The sequence below is a fragment of the Pogona vitticeps genome, chromosome 6 (assembly GCF_051106095.1).
Source record: "Pogona vitticeps strain Pit_001003342236 chromosome 6, PviZW2.1, whole genome shotgun sequence".
NCBI lineage: Eukaryota > Metazoa > Chordata > Lepidosauria > Squamata > Agamidae > Pogona > Pogona vitticeps.
This window is the reverse complement of record NC_135788.1, coordinates 108,386,292-108,407,781: the sequence shown is the minus strand read 5'-3', so window position 1 is coordinate 108,407,781 and position 21,490 is coordinate 108,386,292. Positions and strand designations below refer to the sequence as shown.

Genomic DNA, 21,490 nt, shown 5'->3' with positions numbered 1-21,490 from the left:
AACTGGTAGCAAAAGGTAGAGAAGATTTATTCTTTTTGCAAAAACAAGACCATGCCTAACATATGGAAAACAAAGCAATGGCCCACAGATTGGAAATGTTCAATATGCATTCCAATCCCAAAGAAAGGCGAGGTCAATGATTTCAGTAACTATAGGGGCACTTCATTAATTTTGCATGGAACTGAAGTGATCCATAAGATCTTATCACATAAACATTTACCATATATAGAGTGAGAAATGCAAGATGTTCAAACTAGATTTTTAAAAAAAGGCATTAGAGATCACATTGCAAATATATATTGGCTACTCTGGTGTACTGAAGAATTTTAGAAGAAAATTAGTCTGTGCTTTATAGATTATAGCAGAGACGTGTGTGCACGTGTCTGTGTGTGTGTGTGTGTGTGTGTGTGTAAAGAGGTATGGATTATTCTAAAGGAAACTGGTGTGCCCCAACATTAATTGTCCTGATGCATAAACCTGTATTCTGTTAAGATAAAATATTGTGAAACAGAATGTTTTCGCATTGGCAAAAATGTCAGATGAGGGTGCACTTTTCTCATCCTGTTTGTTTCATTTAGATACAGAATATGTCACATGCAAAGCAACATTAGATTCAGATGAAAGAAGAATGAAAGTTTGCAGAAGATACATCAATAATTTAAGATATGCAGATTATATCATATTACTGCCAAAAAATAGCAGCAACTTGAAACAACTAGTAATACAGGTTAATGAAGAAAGTGCAAAAGCAGGATTACCATTCAATATTGAGAAGACAAAAATTATGACTACAGAAAAATTACTTGACTGTAATGGTGACATATTGAAATTGTTAAGAATTTTGTACATCTCTGTTCAATTATCAATCCAAAATGAGACTGCAACCAAGAAATCAGAAGATTAAGACTCCAAAGTTAGTTGTGAAGAAATTAGAAGAGATCTCTAAGAGTAAAAATTTGTCACTGGAGTCCAATCCCTACATCTTCCACACTATGATGTCCCTGAATACTATGTATGGATGTGAAAAGGACAATGAAGAAAACTGAAAGAAAAGAAATGACTCATTTTCCATGGGAGGAGAGCTTTATAGATACCACGTTGCCAGCTGTGGTAATAAATGGGCTTTAGAGTTTATCAAGTCTGAACTCTCACTAGAAGCCACAATAACTAAATTGGGGCTGTTGGACTTTGGACATACTATGAGAAGACAAGGCTCACTTTGAAAAACAATGAGGCTAGGAAAAGCGGAAGGCAGTAGTAGGGCAAGAGAAAGAAAAAACATGAGACAGATTTGCTCAATATAGGAAGCCACAGCCCTTAGTTATCAAAGCTAGAGCAGGTCTATTAATGACAGGACATTTTGAGTGTTAACTAATCCATAGGGCCACCACTAGCTTGAAAAAAACAGATGAAATAATAACAAATAATTATCATAATTAAAAAAAGATTATCGCAAAACAGGATGGATAGTTCATAACCCAGTAATACCATAGTTATTCTTTTGAAGTGGTAACATCTCTGTGTGATTCAGGGGAAACAAATCTTTTTTTATTCATGCCTGATTTGCTTGCACCTCTCCCTATTTTTCCTACTCCACATCTGTGCCTAACACAGCAAGAGTCCAGATGTGCCCACTAGATGGCGCACTCACACGATTACCAGCCACTTGATCTGCTTTGCCAGTCCCAGCAAGATGAAGAGACAGATGATGAGGTCCAACAGCAGCAGCAAAATGTAGGCCAGCCACCTGGGGGAGCGAGAGAACAAAGACGCCCCCTTGAGTATGGTTCTTCCACTCCTAAGCCCTCCACCTTATTTCTGTTATCACCACAAGCCACTGTTGTGCAACTTCCTTGCTCTTAACGCCAGATTCTCCCGCCTTCCCTCTTTCTTCAAGCAACTTTTATTTATGCCCATCTGGGTATCTCAGAGCTGGCTGGATAGCGAAGCGGTTTAGAGATCTAGCTGTGGACCCTCTTTCAAAACCCACCTGGTGGAGATTGTGGGAAATGTAGCTCAAAAGAACTGGGCATGTTTATCCTTGAGAAAAGAAGACTGGGGGGAGATATGATAGCACTTTTCAAATACACTTGAAAGGTAATCGCACAGAGGAGCGTCAGGATCTGTTCTCAGGACATGTAAAAATGGGATCAAGCTACAGAAAGCCAGATTTAGGCTAAACACTAGGAAAAACATCTTAACTGTTAGAGCAGTACAGCAAAGGAACCAATTAGCTTGGGAGGTGGTGGGCGTTCCAATGCTGGAGGAATTCAAGAGAAAATTGGACAATCGAGTGTCAGATTTGCTTTGATTTTGGATTTCTCCATTGAGCAGAGGGTTGGAGTCAATGGCCTTATAGACCCCTTCCAACTCAATTATTTTATGGTTCTATGAAAAAGGAACTTTCCCAAGTTCTGTTCTGTGTATCCACCATTGAGTTACACTACAACCCAATCCTTTCATTTTCCTTATCTTTTAACTGTAGTTGCCACCAACCTTATCTTTTTCTCCAACCCATATCCTTCCCCCCACCCCACCCCACAGCTCTCACCTGTAATCTTCCAGGTAACCAATCTGGTCTGCTAGGTTGCTGGGCCCTCCGCTTGCCTCTCCCCAGAAAGGAATGCCATCCAGTGTCTGTGCTACTGCCTCAGTTTGGCGGCGTGTATTCCTGACCACAGCTACCAGCTCTGTTCTCGGTGCAAGTGTCTCCTCCAGCTGAGTGAGGTCCCCCCGTACTGTGGCTGATAAGAGCTCCACTGTTTCTGAGACCTGCAAGGTAAGTTCGGGTGGGGGGGTCAAGAGAAGAGTCACAACCTGGTGTACAGAAGGAAAGCATGCCACATGCTATTGTGTAGCATGCAGAGCCCTGCACAGATTTCCACACCAGATGCACATGGCAAACACAAGACACTGAGTACCGTGTGCTCCTTTTCATAGGAGAGCAAACTGCCAAGCTTGTTTTCAAGAGCAGACCACGCCAATTCCAAATGGCTTTCTTCAAAATAGGGCTACTCCTGTAAGTTAATTGCTGTTTTATAAGCACTGCAGGGATGTACGGCCAGAGACGGAACCTGGAATCCATTAATTGAATTATGTAAATTGAGTCACTTGTTGAGACTTACTTATTTTTGCATAAGTATCTTTCTAATTCTTTCAGCAGAAGAGAACGGATCTCAAGAGATTTATTAGTGGTTATTAGCCACTTAGCCAAGGAATAACTTTTCATAGCCAGACAATGTATCCCTTTGATTAGCAAGTATAGGGAAAGAGATTGATTTTGGGTGTGACCACATGGGCATATCCTTGATAGATGGAAAGGCTTCTTTAAGGTAGCTCATTCTCGGCAAGACAGCTATTTCTGGTGTGATCAGACATACACATTTCTCACTGTCTGATCACATCCAAAGTCTGAATATATAAAATGCTAGCCTAGATGAGCTTTTGATCTCATCTTTTTCTTATGTTTTAAAAGAGTTATGCAGAAACCCCACCCCAGGGGAAAATGTTCTGCTCAGCTTTTCTAATTTCTGCCAGGTATTGCTACATATTTTCAAGCTTTTTTTCACCACAGTCATAAAGCGTTAAAAGGCTTTTCAAGGTATGGGAGGTGGGATGTTCCAGGAGTGGTTTACCATTGCCATCCCATAGTGAGTTCCCTCAAATGAACAGGAATTTGAACCCAAGTCTCTTAAGTCCTAGTCTGACATTCCATCCATTACACCAGTGCTCCCCAACCTGGGGGGCCTCCAGATGTTCTTAGACTTCAACTCCCAGAAATCCTGGCCAGCAGATGTGGTGGTGAAGGCTTCTGGGAGTTGTAGTCCAAGAACACCTGGAGGCCCAAGGTTGGGGATTGCATTACACCGGCTCTCTAATACACATGGATATCATGGTGATAATTATTATGAAATATTCCGTTTTTCTGTCAGCTCAGTACCACTGCAGCTAACGTACATATAACAAACCAGGTCGTAACCACACTCAAGGGACCAGCTGAGCATTTGCCCATGATATTTTACAGCACTGATTGTTAACAGAAAAATGTGTTATAAAGATTAAAAATCAATCAATCAAATAATGGCAAACAATCACAGACCCAGCTACTTGTCTTCTTCACCCTGTACAGCTGTGGGGGAATGTCTTGCATCACAGTTTCCATTCACACAAGGGGGGAAATAAAGTTCAACAGGTTTCACCAGGGCAGAACACTGGGGCTCAAGTTAGGTGAATGAGCAGGAGGGTCCCCAAATGCAGATGTGAAAATGTTCCACACTGTGAACGAATACATACAACGACCTAAAGGCACCACCATCTCCAACACCATTACGTCTTGTGTCTAAAATTACCACTGATGTGCCCACTGATACCTAGGCTCAGTTCACAGATAGGCTGACCTGGAAATGGGTTCTCTAGATGATAAAAACAACAGTAAATATGTGGGAAAGTGCTTTGTGCTAGATCAGACTGTTTGTCTGCTCAGATATTTGTTCCTAGCTGATGACTCATAAAGCAAAATGGGGAGGCGCTTTCGGGATGCGATATACAAGTCCATATTAGCCATATGGTGTAGGCCTACCATCTCACACCAGCCTGCTGGGGACATCTGCTTGAGCTCACTTATCAGTGTGACATGCCCCTTGGTGTATGTTGCATTGTGACTATGTCTTCCAATAGCACACCCAGTATTAGCACATGGTACACTGAATCTGTTCCTTTCACTAGCATTCATTGCATGCTAGCAATTGTAAAAACAAACCTCATCAACAATGAAAAACCTTAAATACAAGCCAAGTCCCTGTAGCCATGTGGCATCATGATGAATGGAGGGGTACAGGGCAAATCTCAACTGCATGCCGTCAAAAGCCATTAAACGTTGGTTGTCAGTGCGACATAAGAAGATAACATAATTTGCATAAAAAAACAAAACACCCCTCCCAAATTATTATGGCACCTTTAAGAGTGACAGATACATTGCAGTGGCCAAAATCCTGCTGCTTTGTGTAGTAAATCATTCTACAGTAGACTCATCAAATCAGTAGGGATTTGATGAATCAACTCTGTAGGTTTGTTGATTCAAATGAACATACTCTCACTGTGGCTTATTTTAACATAGTAAATTGCAGTTAGGAATAGGCTTTGAATCAGTGGAACTTCCAGAAGGGTTGACTCATTCAGTCCTTGATTCAATGAACATACATAAGAACATAAGAACATAAGAAGAGCCCTGCTGGATCAGGCCAAGGGCCCATCTAGTCCAGCTTCCTGTATCTCACAATGGCCCCACCAGATGCCTCTGGGAGCACACGAGACAACTAGATACCTATCTCCTAAATGAACCTATCCTAGTGCAATTTACTGAACTAAGCAACAGGATTTTGGTGACTATGTGCTTCCTTGGATTGCAATCCAGTTCCTCTGACTTCATACTGAAACAGGCTAACATGCTACTTCCTTAGAAATACACACTGCCTACTTTTGCACCATTTTGAAACGGCAACAAAGTCTTGGCACATTAACATTCCTTTAAAATAAATGGAAAGCAATGATTAAGGATTGATAAATACTGGCAGCTATAGCACATGATGCTACTACATACTGTAGTTCACTGGTTCTCATACATGTAATACTGTAAGACACAGAAGACATCTGTGTGGGATACGGATCACCCTCAGTTGCCATGTCCTCCTACAGGTATAATGTGTTATCTCCTATTTACCTTATATGATCTTTTGATATGATAGCAGTAACTATGGTCACTCAAGATTTCTGCTAATTATCCTTGCCCTACCTGCCAATTTATTGAAAATGAAAAATACAGTAACAGAATGTCTGTAAATATATAAATGTCCTTATTAGGAAAAACAACCCCAACCCAAACAAACAAACAGAACCCACCCAGCCTGTTTGCTTCCATCACAGTGGGACTTGGGTTCTTTGGTAGAGTGATTGATGAAACATGAGATACCAACCACTGACACAGGTAGTAATAGGTTCTGAAAATTGCATCATGGTATTATGATTAACTCACCTGCAATATATTCCCCAATCACATGTTGGACTCATCCTGAATACATATACAGTGGTGCCTCACAAGACGAACGCCTCACGGGACAAAAAACTCGCAAGACGAATCGTTTTTGCGATCGCTGTGGTGCCTCACAAGACTTCTTCTTCTATGGCCATGCTTCATAAGACAATTTTTTAAAAAAAGAGAGACCAATGCCTCGCAAGACAAAAAAAATTCATTCATCTTGCGAGGTTCCCATAGGAATGCATTGCAATGCATTCCTATGGGAAACCGCTTTTCGCAAGATGAAAATTTCGCAAGACAGCGCTACTCGCGGAACGAGTTACATTCGTCTTGCGAGGCACCACTGTATAAGGAATGAAGAAGCATGCATTGAAAGCCACAACCGATCTTGCCAAGAGTTATTAGTAATTCAGCTATAGGACATTTTGGGATGTGTTACGGATGCAGTACATGTTCAGACATTCTTCTCTCAGAACACATATAAACAACTCAGAGGGGTTTCCCCATTCACTCAGCCACTCACCAGAGTATCAATGGAGCTTAGTGTGTGGTTGGCATTCAGCAGTGAGTATGTGACCTGGTATACACCATCGTTGGTCTCGCTGTTTCCATAGAAACCAATGCCAATCCCAGCACTAGAAGGGGACAAAAAAGAAAGAAAATGTCAGAATGCATATTTTACAAACCTTATGGCGGCGTACTCTGACTGTAGAGATGTATACACCTGCAGTTCTAATAACAATAATTATATTCCATCAGATTGATTCTGAAATATGGCAATCCTTTTCATGGTTTCCAAAGTGTACAGCACTTCAAAGTGGCTTACCATTCTCTTCTTTCTGGACCATGTCACTTGCCCAAGGCCACACAAACTGGCGCTTCTCCTGCATGGTTCTACTTTTGTTCTGTAAATGATTGGTTAGGTGGGCGATTCCTTGGAAGTATACTGTATGATGAGGGATTTCTTTACACTTGTGTCAGGCAAACCTGTATCTGGGCTATACTCCTTTAATCTGTAGCTAAGATTCATAATGTTCCTGCAATCTAAACATTTCCCATATTAAAAAAAAATTAGATGTTCATGCCAGAAAGAAGAATTCTGGTCTAGCTTTCACACTGACATGCCAGTTTTCTACATGGAGGGGTTGTATATATTGTATAGATGAGTATTCTGTCAAGCTAGCCTGAAGTCGCACGGCCCATACATATATTTAGTATCCTAGTCAGAGCTAGGGACATCCAGCGGTTTCACTACATCTGTATTTGGAAGCAAAGTGACACACATTTCCTTAATGCATTTATCTCTCCAATTTTATTGTTCAGCTTCCAATGTGATTTGCACTATCATCTGCCAGTGGCACTCCTCTGCTTTCTGCATAGGACAACCGCACACATTTTCTTGACATTATTTTATCTCAAATTGTTCATTTCTCCAAATGTTGCAACACAGCCTTTTGATTTAGAAAACCCCATCAAAATGCACATAAAATTCCACTGTATGATAAACATTCTTAATACAATAAATATTTTACAATAAAATGAATACACATTTAATATAGGTTGTATATACTAAGAAGACTTAGTCTTTATTTAGGCCACTTGAGATGCACTGGAACTTGTTCATGTAGCTAATTTCTGCTGTCTTCTTCAGGGGCTTCCCTTTGTAATCCCTCTTTTCTACAATAGCTACTCTGGGATCTAAAATATCAGGAGGTCAAAGTGCTCCGAAACAGTTTTCTCTGCATTGCTATCGCTGGTGTTAGATTTGTGTCCACTCATTCTGTTGCACAGGGATTGTCTTATTTGTCCTGTGTAGAAAGCAGAAGGGTGCTCATGGCAGAAGACAGCATGCATCGCATTAGAGAATGAAGAAATGAATCCATGACGTTGTGACTGACATTGATGGGACCCTTGATAGCTGGGGGGGAGCACATCTGGGATCTAGGTTTGTGACAGATAGAACCTCCCTTAGAAGAAGTGTCTTATGGTGCTGTTGTGCATGGTTGACCCTGTTGTTAGACAGAGTGAAGCAGCCACCTCAGGCGGCAGATGCTGGTAAGTGGCAGTGAAGTGTTGAGGGTCACAGTAATAAGTACACCTTCACCAGAGCTGAAATTAGATTCAGGTGCCAGTCTAGTTGGCACTTTCATTTTTTAATTTGATTTTTTTGTGGGTTTTTTTTTTTTGCATGTTTAACATAATAATATAAACTTAAATTACACTAAAAAGAAAAAAGAGAGAGTAAAATAAACGAAACAGAACCAAGAGAAGAAAACAAGACACACAGATGGACAAAAGGTCAGTACAATACAAAACAGTATGATAATATATACGTTCACAATAAATTATCTTATGCATTTACAAAGAGTCAGTGAAGGGTTTCCATATAGCTACACAGATATCCTCACAGAATTGCTTTATATATGATAGTTAAATGAGGCTAATTGTCTCAGATTTTCTGGCCATTGTGTGAAGGGTGGAGGATGATAATCGTTCCAGGCTTTTAATATAAGTCTTTTTGCCATCACGAGTGCTCTCAGAATCCAATTTCATTGACACTTTGTTAGACCCCATACAGTGGGAATATAATTTAAAAGAATGTGAATATTATGAAAAATCAGGGATTTCCCCCAAAACTACTAGTTGGCACTTTCATATGCAATAGGGCCATCTTGTTCTCCTCAGGCTCCAAAATGACTTGAGCCAGCATTGCTGCTTTATGAGAAAGAAATCTGGAGAAGAAACAGAACATGGGGTTTCTGTTTCTCCTCCTTACACTATCTCACACATACAAGATCTTTAAACAAAACTTGATGCTCTAAAGCAAAGATTGCAAATCTATTGTTTATCACACAGCCTTGTGAGCCAGAGAATTTTAGGGAAGGGTGGGATGGGAACCAAGATCCCTGACTTTTTTTTATCCATGGGGTTTGTAGATGGGATGGGATCAGAGCCAGAAACGCTCTCCTCCTCACCAGTGAGGTCTGTTATCCTCTTACCCCCTCAGTCTGGGAACTGCCTTCCATATAATGAAAAAGCTTGATTATCATGAGAATGTTGCTGCCTTTCCCTAGCCTTGTGTGGCTGTGAGAGGAGGAGGAACAGGAGAGAGAGAGGGAGGTGGTTGTCATAGAAATGAGATTTAGGGAGAAAAAGAAAAAAGTGGGCCTGGTGTGTGACTGAAAGAGGCAGCAAGAAGGGTGGGAGCAAAGACCTGTGGGAGAGTTGGGTGGATATGTGAATGGAGGGAGAGAGAAAGAAAAGGAGAATAGCTGGGGAGGGGGGTGGATGTGTGAAGGGAGAGCAGGTGGATCTGTGAAAGCAGTGCTGGCTTCCAGATTTGGGGTCGGACACCCCCCAGTGGACAAGCTAACTGAGAATTCTCTCACAGATATACTGCCAACCTTTAGGTGGCCCACGCAAAATGGCAATTTATGGTCTAGTTGCCAGAAAAGCCCACTTGACAGCTTTGGGCCCTTGCTCTGGAGCTGTCCAGGAATAGATGGTGACCTGAGTGCTGGACAGAGATTTTGGGGTGATTATTTTCTGGCGACATTTGCTTGGGTGAGGTTAGTATTCATATACCAGTAGTTCTAAAAGTCTGGTTCAAACTTAGGCATTTTGCTGCCTTACGATAAATGCCATGTCCCCTAGTCAAATTGCATAGTACTGAAAATCAGTCAAATTATTCTGGCATATCAATAGTCATAAAATACAAATTCAGTACTAAGAAATTAATTAGTTCATAATTGTCTGCCCTTTCAGGACACCCAGGGCTGCTAGTCACCTGGAAACATTTATTCCCCACTATGTATGCTTAGGGCAAATGCCTGTTCACAAGCATATGCCGGTAAAGTATTTAGATTCAGTGGTATTTAAGGATGCATGTATAAATAGGTGAGTAAAAGAACGGACAGAATGTGTGTAGGATGTATGTTTGTTCATCATGAGCTGATTGATAGCTGATCCTGTCTACAAAGCTGGGGAACTTGTATGAAACACTGCAAGCTCATGTGGAAATTGCTAAATATTAAAAAAAGAGATCTACTCATTCAAGAATACACATGAGTGAGTGGACTCTGAAAGCATGGTTCAGGTGGATAAATATAGGGGGCGGGGGCAGAGAGGCAGGACTGATTGAAAGAAGGATGGTTGGTATTTTGGTCTCTCTTGAGTTAATCCCTGCACATTTTGGATGCAGCTGTTCCTGCATGCTTGTGTCATTACCAGAAAGACTATAATTACCCGCCCAGCATGCTTCATAATTACAGTTAAGAAGCAATCCAGGGGGTGGGTAGGCAAATCCTGGTTGTCGGGAGTCAACATGAAATAGAAGGGCCAATCCAAGATATATGGGGGGGTGGGAGAGAGAGAGAGAAGGGTGGGTGGGATGTCCAGTCTCTCTTGTACACTGTTTTACACTCACTTGTTCCCTCTCTACACAAATCCCTTCCCAATCCCTCATACAGCTGCCATAAGGAGCTTAGATGTTTTCCTCTGGCTGCTGTTCCCCCAATTCATCTTCTCCAGTTTCCTTTCTTGCTCTCCCTCCTCATCTACACATCTTCTCATGTGACTCCATCTTCCAAATGTTCCCTCCAAAGAGCTCACAGGAGGATTTCTTCTTATGGCTGGCTTGTCGTTCCCTCCCCCTCCCCCCGTACAGCTATAAAGCAAATTTGAAGTGCTTGGGGATAAACAGCTCCACTACATGTGATCTCCCTGCTACCATCTCCATGTGCTTGTACGACTATCCATATCAGTCCACTACATGCTTCTGCTGGTCCTCACTCATCCGTAGCACAGAAAATGAATGGACCAGTAGAGCTGAGAGAAGCTGCATGTACAACTTGCAAAAAGAGGAAAGGGGTCTATTTTTAAATTGCCCTCTTTGGTCCTTGAAATGCCCTTCAAGGGTTGCATTTAAGCACAATGTTTTGTCTAGAAACAACACACTTTGCCTTCTAAGAGAAGACAATATGCTACTTCTTCTGCCACTACCTCCCTCCTAATTCCTCACTCCATAGGACTAGCAGGGGCAGCAGGCAAAACATATGGCAGAGGATGAGGAACACATAGTTTCTCTCTCTGTGAAGCTGAAAGGCAATGGATAGAGTGCTCCGTGAAAGACCATCAAGACCTGCATTCATATCCACTTTCAGACCTACAGTAAGCATGGTAGTACTTCCCATAACCCAGATGTTCTTGGACTACAGCTCTCAGAAGCCTTCACCACTCACTGTGCTGGTTGGAGTTTCTGGGAATTGCAGTCCTTGAACACTTGGGTTGTCCAAGGTTGAGAACCACTATATAGACCATGAGCCTGATGCCATTTCTCAGTCTATCCCACAGGACTGTTGTGAAGATAAAATGCAAAGGAGGAGAACTATGTATGCTACCTTGGTCTGCCTTGGAGGAAAAGAGTGGTTAAAACAAATAAATATGGACTATGTTTGTATTGCACTGTCTTCTTTCAAAGCATTTGGTTTAGCAGAATCATATTATTCTTAAAACAGCAACCTTGTTAGATAGGTTAAGCAGAAAGTAATGTTTGCTTTCAAGGTCACCCAATGAGCTTCATGAGTTTTGGAATCCACGTTGATCACCCCAGATCAAGAACAACAGCTTTGCTCACTATACCACAGTTTGGATAGCAGTGATCACTTAGAAGTCTGGGAAGCAGATTATCCTACATTTGGGACAATAGGTTGTACTAGATGCTTGTTCATCTCTGATACTCTCTATGATAATTTCTATGACCCTCTGGTTCCTGCTGATGCCTTACTTTCTTCTCCCAATCTGTCCTTTTAAGAAGGCTTCTGGTTACTGGTCTTCTTACTCTAATTCACTCAAACACTCTCCCATTTCAGAGAACCAAGGAGCCTTGGCACTTCACTTTAAACTAATATATTTCCACTGATGAGCAGATGACCACACACTGCTTCAGGCTGATTTCTATGTGGCAAGCGGGTGGCATCTGGCTGCTGGACCCTCCTTGCCCATCCAGCTGGAAGGGTTATTTCTCCCTGGGCTAGAGGAATAAAGGTCCTCATGCTAAAAATATTTCTTAGCTATCCACCGTTTTAGTGCACTGCAAAGAGATGACATAGATCATCCATCTGCAGAACTTCAGGTTGGAGCAGCAGTTTTATGAACAGGGTCTAGTTCATTGTGAGCAGGGATAGGAAGAAGTGGGAAACAAGATGTAGGACAGATACATCAGTGTTGTGGCCAGAATCTCATTTATTAGTTCCATCAGGATCAGTGCAATGACACAACCTGAAGCAGTCAACTGCTGCTAGTTATTGATTTGTTGCACTCCAGCTCACATAGCTGGTGTGTGATGAGGGATACAAGCAACAATTTATTAACAAGTGACAATTTGCTGCTGCAGTTTATGCAGTTAAAGATATATTGATGTAACGTACTAGGATTCTGGCCTATGGTTTTAAACTGTTCCTCCAAAAGAGAACATAGTACAGATAGTATGGGTAGTTAGTACCCTGTTTTCCTGAAAATAAGACCTAACCTGAAAATAAGCCCTAGTATGATTTTTCAGGATGCTTGTGTTATAAGACCTACCCCCAAAATAAGACCTAGTTAAGTGAAACCCCACCCTCCATCATTGTGCAGCATTGTGCAGCAACCAGAAGATGACATGACTGTATTTGAATAAATGTAGATTGTTGAAAAAAACCATCTCCTAAAAATAAGCCTTACTGAGTTTTCTGTCTTATTTTTGGGTAAAAACAGTACTAATGCAAAAATTAGGGGCACTGGCCAATGCAGATTTATTTACTTAAATTTTAAAAGATTTACTTAAAATTATTTTTAAATTTCACAGATGGCAATGGCAGCTGATTAATTTCCCATGTAAATAAGTCAAATTAAATAAATTATTAAATTAGTTTACTACATTCCCTTCCAAAATTACCCCATCTCAGTAATTCCTCTTCAGTCACAGTTATTTTGCAACAGCTGTCAATAGATATGTAAAAGTGTGCAAGGGTTGAGTGGTATTTTTTTTCCATAAACGTTTTCATGCCTACCTAAAGAAATGGCAGCAATAGCACCAAAAAGGAGTTTTAAAACTAATTGAAAAACAACTTGATTACACACATCTTCTTCAGTTAATTAGAATGTGGCTCCATGATTCTGGGTTTGGAAGACAAATTCACTTTTGTCCAAACTTTTGCTTCCTTGCTTTCTTTTTCTGACCAAAACTACGTCCCTCCACATATTTGGACATAACAATTAGCCATATCAGCAAACCATTATAGTATACATGCAGTGCATTTGTTGTTCACAAGCAGTGTGCTTATATACACTCCCTGATAACTGTACCCCAGTGCTCCTTCCATCAGAAGCAGTGGCTAAATTAGCGAGAAACTTAGAAGGAACTATGTCCAAACTTGAGCCATGCTTCGGCTGTGGGAAACATGTGCTCTCACAAAACTGTAATGTTTTGACCTTATCTTTTAAGAATTGTATGGAACAGAGGCTCCCAACCGTTTTTGAGTTGTGACCCATTTTGTAATAGCCACATAACCTGTGTTCCTCCCACATTTGCATAAAAAAGCTGTAATCATCATTCTCTGACATGGTGGCACTATAGATTATGATGATGCTTGCCCTCTCATGCACCTGCTGCCAACCCCATTCACTCAACGAGCATATTCTGGTGCAACGCACTGTGCTATGCAACAGGCTTTTGAGGACTATGTATTATATGATATTTCAGCAGTTACAATGCCATGGACTGTTTACATTTGTTCTTCTAAACCAGTGTTTCCCAACAGAGCAACAGAGACCTTACAACCAAGGTTTAAAAGTCTCTGCAACTTTCTAGAAATAAGAGAATAATAATAGTTTATAAAAGATAACAGGTCAATTATGATGTGGTAACCTTGGACCAACAAAAAACAAACACATAATGCTTCATCCACAGAGTTAGTAACCTTGTAGCATCAGAAGAGTAGTAATGCTTATGTGTCATTAACCACAACACTAGGAACTATTTAGAAACAGCCACCTGTATCTACTGATTTAGTACCAGCCGAAATAAGAGTAGACTTATAAATCAATGGGAAATTGGCTAGTTGTTACTAAAGTAACATTTCATTAATTCAATCAGTCTAATCAAGTTGGATTCCCAGTGTGGTGTAGTTGTGGATGAAGTAACAGATTAGGGCTCAAGAGGCCTGGGTTCAAATCCTGCTGAGCCATGGAATCTCACTGGAGGTATGGAACTGGTAAAACTACTTAGATATCTCACTTACCTTGAAAGCCCTGATAGAGTTGCTATAAGTTGGTTCCAACTTGAAAGCACATAACAACAAGTCAAATTAGACTTACATTGGATTTAAGCTATTGTAACTAAGCAATAAACTATAGTAAGTGGGTGGGTAATGCTCTTATTATAAGACAGTGATTATGATCTAGAAAAGGGTTATTAATGTTTGTGGTTAGAACTGGCTACAAATATGATAGTCACTGTACATAGTAAAGAATTAGTAATGATCTAGCAACATGCCATGAAGAAGTTCTAGTAATTCTCTGACAACAAAAGAGTTATAGAGAATACTGCCCTATTGGTCTAGTTTTTCTGTTGTTGCTACTTAACGAGCACTGAACATCAATACATATAAGGCAATATACACTCTACTAAGTAACTTACTAACAAAAAGGAACTAGTAATGTTCTGATAACAAATTGCAGCTGGTACAAAATGCTGCAACTAACGTTTTCACTGAAGTCAGTTATTTGGTTTATGTCAATCTTTTGTTGTGTCAGTCTCAATCATTTAGGTCAGTTTCTTATGTCCAGTCTAAAGTGCTGCTCATGATTTTTAAAGCTCTAAATCAGCCTTCTCAAATCTGGTTCCTGTTAGACGTGTTGTACAACTCCCATCACCCTTCATCAGCAAAATTTATATTTCACATAAATGCAGAATTTAGTATTATGCACAGAATGTATCATTTTGAGAGTCTAGAAAAGGTGGTCAATGCTTTTGCTATAGCTGCTCTTTTACAAGAGGGATAAATCCTAAGGCAGAAGGATTCTAGCATTTTGGTTTGAAAATGCTCTCTCATACAGAAATAAGAAATGACGACATTAGAAATTAAGTGGGGGGACAGTACCACATCAGAAAGAAGGGTTCTAACCCAGCTCTTTCTTGTAGTATATCTACTAGTCTTGGCTTGCAAAGATTTTTTTTTTCACATGGGAAACATTATCCTACATCACTTGGAGTATCAAATGATTCAGTCTGCTCTATTGTATCAGGATTCTACTACAGTACCTCATTCCCACCTCAGACCAAGCTTCAGATGCACCACATAAGTTGCTTTCAATGGCATTCAGTGGCCTTGTTTATAGTCTACTGAGCAGACAAGGGGGGGAAATAGGCAGGAATGCAGGCTTTGTGCCATTATCAGACATATCTGATCTCCTTTTTCTGTCCAGGTGTGCCCTAATATGTTGCACCTCTGCTGTAGGTCAACCACTTCATAAGGACTACAGTTACAGGCAGTCAAGTTTCCTTTTAAATTAAAAATAAGCATATGGAAACCTTCCTATGTAAATAGTTCCTGGGTGGGTTGTGTAGCTCACATCGTACTATTGGTCGCTTTTCAAATCCCGTTCTCAGTCCTATTAATTTGCTAGTACAATTGGTTATCCTGAGATAACCCCTGAACTCTTGCCAGCCTCTAGTTTGTAAACATGTTAAAAAAGAGAGTAAGATTCCAAAAAGAGGTGCTTTTTTAAAAAAACTCATCAGCTTTAAAACGACATATGGGAGTTTTAACACAAATAATACAGTATTTCAATTTATTTTTAAATGTAAAGCAGCCATGCAAAGGGGTAAAAAGGCAGCCGTAGAAAAGGCATGAACAGCCCATGACAGGAATAAAGGACACCTCACCCTGGAATATTAATATTAATGCATGCATGTGTCCACATACATATATGCATTTTTCATTTCACACATTTTCCAGACCACCATCTGTGTGTGAGAAAGAGGGCTTCTAAGCCATTTTCCTTACTCTTTTTCTGTAATCAGGTCTTCCTTCCCCCTGGACTGAGGTACCCCCTCTGCTTGGTGGATAAGGCCTCTCTGTTCCTTCTCAATGTCTTGGGGTAGAGGTTTAGCTTTTGTTGTTTCTTCAATCACAATGTAAAGAAAATTTCCCTTCCACACAACTCTTAATAATGCCAGAGCCTGCTTTGTATTGTGTCTGGCAAGGTAATAATGAATAACCTCACCGTGCCCTGTCTTGAACCATGAACCCAGACTATTACTCAGGAGGGTAACAAGCAAGCAGGATCTCTGGCAAGGTGAGGGCAACAAGACACCATTAGCATAAATGGTCCAGGCTTGTCTGTAAAGCACAGGCCTAGCCATGAGGTTGAAGCCAGCACTTAGCAACACCTTAGCAACCGCTTTTGTTCCTTGGACCATGGGCTGGTCCTGCCTCCATTGTTGGGGCTCTTTGCTGTTGGAAGGATTTGGGATGATTGTGTGGTGGGGCAGGGTCTCTTCAAGCAGTCCTTCCCCACACCATCCCCCCATGCTGCCCCAATTGAGGCCAAGGAAACAGAGCAACCATTGTTTCTGTCATGAATGGGTACAGTCTTGGCAATGAATGGGAGTCTTCTTTTTTGTGGTTGCTGGGCTCGTTCCCAAAGCGGCTGGGAATGGACCCCAATGCGACCCTTGTCAAATCAGGACAGGGATGGGGTGTTCTTTTGAAAGTGTGTGTGTGTGTGTGTGTGTGGGTGGGTGATAGGAAGCTAGATTTTTCTTCTGGGAAAGGGGGAACGTTATTGCAAAGTACTATTCGATTCAGGAATTGGTTTCTGATGAGCTGAAATAGGAGATGGTAGTCCATTAGAAGACAAGCTGTGGGGCTCTTTCTAGCTGTTCTGACATCTTCCAATAGGAGGGGGGGTGTCTGCTAGGTTTTGCAGCTCAATCTGGCCAAAACTGACCATGTTGTTGAGGGGACCGTAAGGTTGACAGGGTGAAAGACATCTTGGGGAGAAGCTGCTCTCCACAACCCACTCTGTCTCACACGTCTCCAGCTATATCCCTTCAGCGCATAGTACCAATCATTATGGGTGCAAAGCCACACTTTCCAATATTTTAACAGAGAGGGGAAAAACAATGGATACACTGAAGGAGGAGGGAAATGGCTGCTGTGTATGGGATCTGAGAGTCAAAGGCCCAGCATCTCAGTGGCATAATCACAAAGGCTCTATTGCCTTTTGCTTCATCGCAGAGGTTGCTTTTGATTGTGCACAAGGTAAAAAAAAATTAATTGGGGCTCTCACTGATTTATCATGGGGAATATTGCAAAGCCCAAGAAAAAAAGAGTCCATGGCCCTCAGTTGGCCTCATGCTCAATGTACAAGTTCAAATTACTTTTAGACCTGCAGAACAGCCTGTCTCTCTGTTCTGTTCAGTTTATTTTTGAGCAAGCAATACAGGAAACATAGAAAAGTTCTGTTGATCTCTCTTGTAAGAGCGAATCATCCAACACTCGCTGAACTTGAAAAGATTTGACACTGTGTCTGTTTAATTAAATGCTTTGTACATTTCCCCCCCTTTGCACTCCCTACAGTTATACAGGGGAAAAAAATCTTAGTTCATTGTGAAACAGGAAAAAAAAATCAGGACACTACATGCAGTGTTTGTCCCTCTTTTTGTGCCTCAAGGCACCCCTGTAGAACTGATTGCCATCATTCGCACCACTGAAGTCATCGCAATTTCTCCCTTCCCTTCTCTTCCTTTCCCTTCCCTTCAAAATGTAAAAGGAAAAAGATGCTCTGCCCTCTAGAATTGTAGGAAGATGATTTTGCTACTGCTTGCACCATAAAGAGCCACTGCAGCTGGATTTTGGTAGCAACTGTGGTGGTGGTGATGGCAGATTTGGTGGTGAGATGGTTACCGATGGGTTGGAGGCGAGGGGGAGCCAGTGTAGATCTCTGACTCTGGAAGGTTCCCTGTCCCTGAGTAGTACAAGGGACTAGCAAATGAGTCTGATTAATGCTAGTTCCTTATACTACTTCCCTGTAGTAAAGATAGTAATGGTTATTTTGAAGACTGTATAGTGAACAGATAAGTCCCCACGCTTACAAATGTTCTCAGAGAGCATTAAACATTGCACGTACATCAGAGGGAGGGAGACAGGGAGAGATAATCATTTAAAAGAAGGAAATCAAGGCTGAGAAAGGATTTTAAGCAATAAAATACTTTAAATCTGAACTCGGGTTTCTGAACGAGAGTGGAGTCTCATGAGCTAAAGAAGGTATCAAAGAGGTTATGACAATGGAAGGGATCCAGGAGCCATCAAGACTTTTGTGCCATCTAGAAAAGCAATGTACTAAAGTTACAGGACCCATTCTAGAAGGGTGAAGACTTCCGCTTTTTGGTTCTTTGAGGCAAAAAAATGGCTGAACAAATTAAAGAAAAGTCACCACAGGAGAAATGTGAGTTAGGATTTCGTATCTCTAAGATCGAAATTTCCAAGTGACACAGGAGAACAATGACACTCTCCCCTCTCCATCCTGAAATTCAGCTGTGCTTCTCCCACACCACGTAAAGTTCACCAACTGTCACTATCAGGAGCAGTTTCTGCTTCCTTTCCCTGGCTGTCCTCTGTTTCACACTTGTTTCCTTTTGTGGAGATGTTATGGATGCTTCCAATAAAGCTGAGTGTGTATACATGTCAAGTGCACTGTTATTTACAGGTCCTGAATCTCTTTTCAAGGTCTCTGAGAGTTGAATATCAGAGTGGGATGTATCTTGATTTCTCATCCACAGGCACATAAACACACAAGCATGGATACAAAATGACAACACACTACTTTTCTTCCATCTGCTAGTATCTCGTCAGCAAATGCTGTTGAACGTGTTTTAGTTGCTGTTGCTTATCTATAATAAGTACAACCAGATCCATTTGGAGCTTAAACATTCTGTTAAGACGTCCTTAAGCTTTCCAAAAAGGAAGCCGTTATGATCAGTTTACTACCACACCGTTGCTTTGGAAACTAGGACAGAACAAGCTGTTGCAGAGTAACTGAATGGATACAGTTTACGGAATGCAAAGAAGGTTCTTCAACAATGTGTGATCAAGTGGAGCGGGCATTCACATAGGGAACCTTGATGTGACAGTAAGCAGGGTTGGCCCTACCATTAGGCAGAGTGGGGTAGCTAATCTAAGGCTGTAAATGCTGACGGTGGAGACTGCTGGCAAAATGCTTGGCAGACAGTGGGTATGATCAGACAGCTGGAAAGGCACACTTCCAATTGCACTGGAAAGGGTTGCATTGAGGAGAGTGATTTTCCTTAATATGATCTTTCCACCTGCTGGGGAATCACTCCAGCCTGGCCTCCCAAAGTAGTACGAGCTACAGTTGGACCAAAAAAAGGTCCAGCTTGGTCACATATTGTGATCAGACTTGGGCATAATTCCCCATACATCATATGATCACCAGGAAACAGATTGCACAAGTCTGATCCACAAGTGGCTCAAAATGCCATTTCTCTGTGTAATCCCACCCAGATTCCTCTATGTGTGTGCCATGCAGCCTGCCCCTTACTCTGCCTGCTGTCCTTTGTTGTGGTAGAACATGCTGTCTATTCACCGGTGTTAAAGCAAAACTCAGCTATTTGCTCAGGTTTTGAGGGATGCGCCATCTTGGTATTTGCTTCAGGCAGTAAAACATATTGGACTGGTCCTGAAATTAACAGCCAGTACAGTTATAATACTAAGAGCAGAGTCACAAAAAAAATTTCCTGGGAGCATAGTTTCCTGCTTCATTCTGTGTAAATGACAGCTATATGTGCAACTGAGCAGAACGTTAGTTCAGCCACCAGCCCTGCCTTTCTGCCAGGCTTCAGATGTGCTGTCCAGCCTACCTTCTGTATTTTATTAAGGTAGCTGATATGATTATTCCTTCAGACATTTATCTGGTACCCTTTACTTGTTTCATTTGATCAGAATACAGTGCATCTGCTTCTACATCTGCCCTACTTCTCAAATAATATTATGCCTGTGCATTTGTTTATCGTTACTGATATACAAATATTCTTGCTTTCATCTGTGACTTGTTTGGAGGATATGCTTTTTCTTATTCTGGGAATGAGACTATTGCCTTTCAAAGAGTAGAATGTTGCTTGTGTATCTGAAACCCTGCATATTACAAGACAGTTGGGCAATGTGTCTGTGTGTATCGTGTAGGGAGGGGAGGTGGAGGGTAGTGGTGGCAAAGACAAGTGGAGTTGGTGAGAGGTTTGCAAGGAGTACAGAGTCTGGAATAACAAACAGACAAAGGGGCCTGGTGAGGCAGTGATGGGATAGGGAGAATAGGACACAATTTCCTATTCTCTTGGTGGAACAAGAGGCCCATTGTGGCCTGAGTCGAGAAAAAGGGGGTGGAGATGATGAAAGATGAATGAACATCTAGTGTGAGAGACAGGAATGAACCATCAGATAGGCCTGAAAGAAGCAAGCAAAGCATCAATATATGGTGAATTCAAGTCTGGACTGGAAGAATGTTGGAGGGGCAGGTACCTCTGTATTCACATGCAGCAGTAAGTCAGGTTTTTGGAGAACCCTGGCTTATCATGAATGGAGCACACAGCTGTTCTGCACTCATTTGGTTCACCATGCCAGCATGTGCTGTTAAATTAATCAGGGACTGAATGTTTATAGCTCACTTGAAGCAGGGCTACTGGCTTGTTGTTCCCAAACAAGCCAAGATTCATAAGCCAAGAGTAAAATGTGCTGTGAAGTCCTAGCTTGTGAGATCAGATACAAGCCGGGAAATCAGATCCAACTACCTGGTAAGCTTTTAGTTCCTGGCTAGCTCAGCAGCTCAAGTTAGCAGGAGCTATGGGCATGAACAGATGGAACACAAACCTTGTTTATAGTAAATCATGGTTCTCCCAGTTTGCCAATGCATGTGACCATAAACTCACAGTGGCTATATAGAATGGAACTGGTAGTGGGTTTCCAAAGTCACCAGCTGTGATCCCAGGTTAACACGGAGAAGCTGCATGAGGAGGCTTTAAGGCGAAATTACTATCTGAGGCAGTGGTACAGGCAAGAAACTATTTTGGCACCAAGGATCCTACTGGGAAGATTAGTGGCATGAAAGAGATTTTCCCCATTTGATGAGGCGGGATTTCTGGATGGAGAGGAGCATCCTCCAGACTGGAAACATCTGTGGGCAAATTCGGTCAGTGGGTTGGAAATCCCCTTCTCTTTAACCAAAAATTCCAGGGTGGGTGGGAGAAAATAAGTGACACAGAGAGATGTTTTAGCATGGTTTGTGACAGTTTTATGGCATACATTACCATATCATTGATATTGGTTTGGACCATCCTGGAGGAGCAAGCAAGTGTGTAAGCACAGGGCAGGCAGCCAGGATCAAAATATGGGCTCTTTT

The 21,490-nt window shown here is 41.5% G+C and overlaps 1 protein-coding gene across 1 annotated transcript in view; it reads right to left on the bottom strand.

Annotated features, from left to right (window-relative positions):
• Positions 1-21,490, bottom strand: part of TTYH1 (tweety family member 1) — a 59,790-nt gene that overhangs the window by 17,311 nt on the left and 20,989 nt on the right. Inside the window, 3 exon segments of the mRNA XM_020792804.3 lie at positions 1,652-1,747; positions 2,552-2,772; positions 6,558-6,669. Coding sequence (XP_020648463.3) covers positions 1,652-1,747; positions 2,552-2,772; positions 6,558-6,669 — 429 coding nt within the window.